General features: G+C 36.7%; 1 protein-coding gene across 1 annotated transcript; it reads left to right on the plus strand.

Moving 5' to 3' along the window:
* The first annotated feature begins 428 nt into the window (after positions 1–428).
* On the plus strand, positions 429–890 carry LOC121228906 (uncharacterized). The gene has a single exon (XM_041111928.1). The coding sequence runs from the start codon at positions 429–431 to the stop codon at positions 888–890; it is 462 nt and encodes a 153-aa protein (XP_040967862.1).
* The last annotated feature ends 242 nt before the right edge of the window (positions 891–1,132 follow it).

A 1,132-nucleotide genomic window follows, 5' to 3' on the forward strand; every position in this document is an offset into this window, starting at 1 on the left:
AACATTTTAAATATAAGTGATTAAAATATAACTTCAAAAAAAAAGTGACTATTTTAATAGTTTACTGTTATTTTAAATAGGTAATATATATTATTTAATGAAAACTCATTTTTCAAATATTTTATGGATAATTTTCGTATATAAATTATAAAAGCTTATATATGGATAAAACGATGAAGTTTTTTCTTTAACAGTTATTTTAGGTAAAAAAAAGAAAATACTAAACTTTATCCGTCTGGACCGACTATTTTTATATAGAAAGCTGTTGATTCTAAATTTAGTTTTAGTCGAGGAAACAAAAAACAAATTACCCTTGTTGTTTGTATTTGATATAATGCAGCCCTCTGAGCCTCATAGACGTTCAAAAGTGCAATCAGCTTGGTCTCGAGGTCTTAAGTTCTTAAACCAATCTGAAAATCCTTTTAACGATGTTTAGTTCAAGCCTTGTTTCAAGATCAGCTTCTTCTTCTTCTTTGATCGGTGATTACATTGGCATGGAGAGTTGCTCTAGTATCGGCATTGATAACCAACACCAAGAGCTTTGCTGCGGAGGTGGCGGTGTTAAGGAGCCAGAAAATCGGGGTAGGAAGAGGAAGATTAATTTTGAGAGGGAAATTCCGCCGCCGATACCCTCGCTTGCTAAGTCCGAGAATCAGCCGTGGCAGTCGCTTTGGGTGCTTAAAAGGTATTACACTAGCGACGGACGGTTGATTCTCAGGGAAGAAAAAGCGAGACACCATGAATATTTCCGAGCTCATCGATCCAATGGTCGTTTAACGTTGCATCTCCTGATGGATTGCACCCACGACATTGATCATGTAGAAGCAAACGAGGCTCAAGTTCAACTCGATGTTAAAAACATCAATAACGACGCCCAAGGTGGTTCATAAGAACAAGTAGCAGTGTTGAAGATTTCATATTCAATTTCCGAATTACGAAAAAATGGAGGAAAGTGCTTGAACTGCAGCTTTGTAAGAGCAAAGTCCCTCATGTGTTTGCCATTGCCGGCAAGTAGCTTTAGGCTTTGATGCCTTTTCTTTTTCCTCCCTTTTTGGGTGGGTCATCTTCATCGATGAGATAAACTTGAGGTTGGCGATTGGGTATATATGATTTTATTAGGGTTTATTTGGAT

This window comes from Gossypium hirsutum, chromosome A05 (genome assembly GCF_007990345.1).
Source record: "Gossypium hirsutum isolate 1008001.06 chromosome A05, Gossypium_hirsutum_v2.1, whole genome shotgun sequence".
NCBI lineage: Eukaryota > Viridiplantae > Streptophyta > Magnoliopsida > Malvales > Malvaceae > Gossypium > Gossypium hirsutum.

What these genes read in the sequence shown, in the direction of transcription:
- LOC121228906 (XM_041111928.1), top strand. Translation starts at nt 429, where the DNA reads ATGTTTAGTTCAAGCCTTGTTTCAAGATCAGCTTCTTCTTCTTCTTTG.